Here is a 3986-nt window from a genome sequence, read left to right on the forward strand (position 1 = left end):
CAGGTCCCGCCTGTCAGTCTGGCTGGAAGAGGAATCCTTAAAAGCCTACAGGCTTTCCTCTGGGTGCATCCACTCTTCTGATTAGGAAGCATAAGTATTTCAGGGTGGCTAATCTGTAGACAAGATCCTATTAAAATGGGGTGCTTAAAAGATGTTATGTAGGTGCAACCTGAAAGAGGAAACTTTTAAAGTTCATTTACAGATGATGGAATCTGCTTTCTCCTCACTGTACTTGCATCTAGCCAACTCCACATCAGTGATACCTATGTGATCTCACTGTGATGCAAATCTCTTGGTGCTCCTTGCTCTCAGGAGGACCCTGAAATTCAACATTTAAAAGCTCTGGATATCATAAAATCTCTTCAGGGAAAATAGACTGGGGTCACTGACTGAAATTTAGGGTGAAATTAGACTGAAATTTTGCTGATATAAATGCGAGATTTTCTGAAATATACCTGAAGCAGTTGAATGAAACACAGTGAAAGTTTGTGTGCATGGATAAGAGGGAGGAAAAGTACTAAATATATACAAGGAATCGGTGTGTTGAGTAGAGAGGGCTTTTCATCTGCTTTCTAGGGGGCTGCACTTTGGAAAGAGAGGATGTAGCAAATTCTTAATTCTTATAAAGTTGCTTTGCTATAAAGTTGTAACAGGTAACTCTGATGGGTTCAAACCCAGTCTCGAGTTCATTAATCTAGGGAGGAACAGGTCAAAAATACCACTCATTTAGAGAACTTGGCTTTGTAGGGGACTTTACCCGAAAGCCACTTCTCTGTCAAAGAGAGAGTTGCTGCCTATGCTCATGGTACAAGCTGCTGAATAGGACCTTTGTTAGCAATGATTCTTTGAGTGACAGCTCAAAACAAAAGCAAAGAGGCACAGCCAAAATAAAGCACTACCTGCAACTATTCCAGCTCTTCCACTTAACCATCTTACATGCTTTATTGTTCCTCTCCCTCACACAGTTTCTTGCTCTCCACGTTAGACCACTTATGCTGCAATTTTCTGCATGTTTCACCAAACCCAGAGGGAGGTGGCTTTCCTGGGATATGCCCATAGGGTCAGAGCCTTTTCCTATAAGCTATAGTAAGGGCCTTAATACTTTTTCCTAGGGTCAGCACACAGCTTGGTAGATCTTTAGGGCTGCTGGGGGGCTGCTGGCCCTCAGCAAGACACTGGCAGGGCTTTCTGCCTGTCTAAAGCAAGGAGTTGGGCAAGAGGAGGGGGACTGGTGCAAATCCCAGTGTCCCTTCATTGTGGAGCCAGGAGAGGGACAGCACCCAGAGCTGAAACCTCAGGCATGCTCTTAGAGCTACTGACTTAGAGTAATTGTACCATGGCTGGGAGAAAACTGTGTGCTAATCATAATCCAAATGGCAAGGCTAGGGTTTTACAAGGCTCCAGTATGGTATGGGAACGGGACTTATAAAGGCTTCAATCTGTCTATGCTGCAAGATTTAATCATACTCTTATTGTGAATTCTTTCTAGACAGTAGATGTGAGACCTGGGAGATCACCAAGAGCTTCTGCCCTCCCTCTCCAGCAGTCCAGTTTAAAGGTGAGGACTATGTCTGAGACTGGAGGAAAAAGGAAAAAAAATCTCCTTTTAAAGGTCCTCCCCTGTAGATCTGTAAGCAAGGAGGGGCAAGAACAAAGAATCCCCCTAGGGAGGCTGCCCTCAGTAGATGGATTTCAAACCCACCAATGCCTGTGGGGTGTATAAGCCCCTACAGAAACTCTTCTCCCTCCAGTTTAATTTCCCACCCAAGGCTCCCAACTTCCCTGCTCTCCCCACTCCCCCAACACTCGCAGCCCAGGAACATACTTGGGCTGGTTGTACAAGCAAAAACTGCCTTTGTCTGGGTCCCTGCTCCTTTCCGGTCAGATGCACTCCTCTTCTTCCCCAGCAGCTGAGACCAAGGGCTGAAAATGGTTCGGGAGGACTGACACACTCACATGGAAGAACTGTTCCAAAATCAACCAGAGCTGAAAAGTAGATCTATGGATAGGAAGCCTCTAAAGGCAGTGGGAAATGGGTTGTGGCACCTGGTATGTGACATCTGCCTGGTGCTTTAATGCCTATCAGAAAGAAGGGTAGGGGGGACCCAGCTATGGGCTGAGTGAGCTGGGAATTCAGGCTGGTTAGGAACACTAGTGATCAGTACACTGTAAATGAGCTAAGGAAGCTGGAGCCTGATCAATCTGCTTGCTTGCATTGTGCCCCTCCGTTTCCCTGGGACCTCCATTTTGCTCTGTCCATAGCAGGATTTTTTCCTCTGACTGCTTTGATTCGGAGCTACGTTCAATGCTTGCCACATATTTTCCTAATGCATTCGGAATGCAGAAGGGCTGTAGTAAGGCAGAGAAGACCAAACCATTTTATACCTTGCTTAGCTCACTCTTATTACAGCTCGGTAAGGCTCCTAACCACAAGCAGCTTGGCAGCATGCTGGCAGCCAGCAGCCTGGTTTTACACACAGTTTATAATACTGTTCTTCAGGGGAAAAAATGCCCACACCCAACCACCTATTTCATCAATGCATTTTAAAACCTTAATAGAAGAAGTCCAGTGATGCCTGAGAATAACTTTTCTCCCTGCTTCCTGGAGAGCTCCTGCTTGCTACAGCAGCACAGAGGAAGCAAACACTTCTAGTACCTGCTGAAGCACTTTGGCGGAGATTTGTTTGACACTGAAAAGCAGATAAGCATTGCCTGGCAAGGTTTGACTAAGAAAGCAGCCTGTCTTGTGCAGTCACTGGCTGTCAAAATTCCAGCAGAACAAACTACCCCCTGGGAACAGAAGAGAGCCTCTGAAATGACTCCCCAGTGCTTCAGCAAGTTGCAAGTGATTTTTCCACTCACAGTTCTTCCTTTCAGAAGGACAGGACCTAAGCTCACAGTGCTGGTCACTTTGTTCTGCAGCTGGGAGTTAAAAATATTTGTCTCTGGAACCGTCTGTTCTTTTGTTAAACTGATTTCAGTGCAACAGGACTATGAAATCAGCAGTTTGCTTTTGAATGGAAGCAGTGCTCCATCTTTAACTTTACTATGAAATGCTAATAGTATGGATGTGGGGTTAAAAAAGTACATCAAATAAATAAAATTAGAACCAAAATACCTGACAGGCCAGCATGGAAACTCTGGTACCCTACACACCTACAATTTAGGAAATGTAGGAATTTTAAGATTAGGTTGCTGCTGTTTGGGATTAAGTGAAAGTTTAAAAAGTCAAAGCTTTGAAAAAGTAGTGCAGATGAAAAGAGAGAGGGTAAACACAGCTTAAAGAAGCGGAGAGCAAGTCCTCACAGATCTTCTCCTAGCGCTCACTTTGGAGGGTGTTGCCCTCCGACTCGGTCCCATTGCTGCAGGCAGGGAACGCGGTCCCACCTCAGAAGGCAAAAGGTGCTTTCCTACTCACCAGTCCTGGCAGATCCTCTGGCCAGCACCAGGGCAGAAAGCAGCACAATGAGGTTTTGCTGTTGCATGTTGCCCCGGTGGAGCTCCCACCCGAGGGGCGTCTCGCTTGGCTCCCAGCAGCACCCAAACATTTACATTTCCTGTTTCCTGCCGGGGTGCATCTGAGCTGCATTTCTTCAGGAGATGGACTGTCTTTGATGGCTTTTAGGAAGTGATGTAATTCCGTCTGGGCCTGTCAAGCAAGCAATGATTGCAAAAGAAAGAAGAAGGAAAAAAAAAAAAAAAGTTGCTCTTCAAGCACTGACTTGGCTGAAGCACCTTTATGCTTGTATTTGTTTTGCATAGAAAGGTTTTGGTAGTAGGGGGACTACCAGGGTGGCTTGAAGCTTCCCCCATGTCCAATAGAGCCAATGCCAACCAGCTCCAGGATGGTCTCATCACTGGCCAAGTGAGACCATTAGTGACAGTGGTAGCACCTCTAGGATAACTTATTTAAGTTGAGGGAAAAAGTTGCTGTGCAACAGCAACAGCAACTGCAGCTGGAGAGAGGAGTGAGAATATATGAGAGC

The 3986-nt window shown here is 45.9% G+C and overlaps 1 protein-coding gene across 1 annotated transcript in view; it reads right to left on the reverse strand.

Moving 5' to 3' along the window:
• The window catches only part of TMEM154 (transmembrane protein 154), a 14345-nt gene extending 10797 nt beyond the window's left edge, over positions 1-3548 (reverse strand). The window contains exon 1 of the mRNA XM_009995981.1: positions 3419-3548. Coding sequence (XP_009994283.1) covers positions 3419-3548 — 130 coding nt within the window. The remainder of the gene's footprint in view (positions 1-3418) is intronic.
• Between the last annotated feature and the right edge of the window lie 438 nt (positions 3549-3986).

The sequence above is a fragment of the Chaetura pelagica genome, unplaced genomic scaffold, assembly GCF_000747805.2.
Source record: "Chaetura pelagica isolate M959 unplaced genomic scaffold, ChaPel_1.0 scaffold142, whole genome shotgun sequence".
Classification (NCBI taxonomy): Eukaryota; Metazoa; Chordata; class Aves; order Apodiformes; family Apodidae; genus Chaetura; species Chaetura pelagica.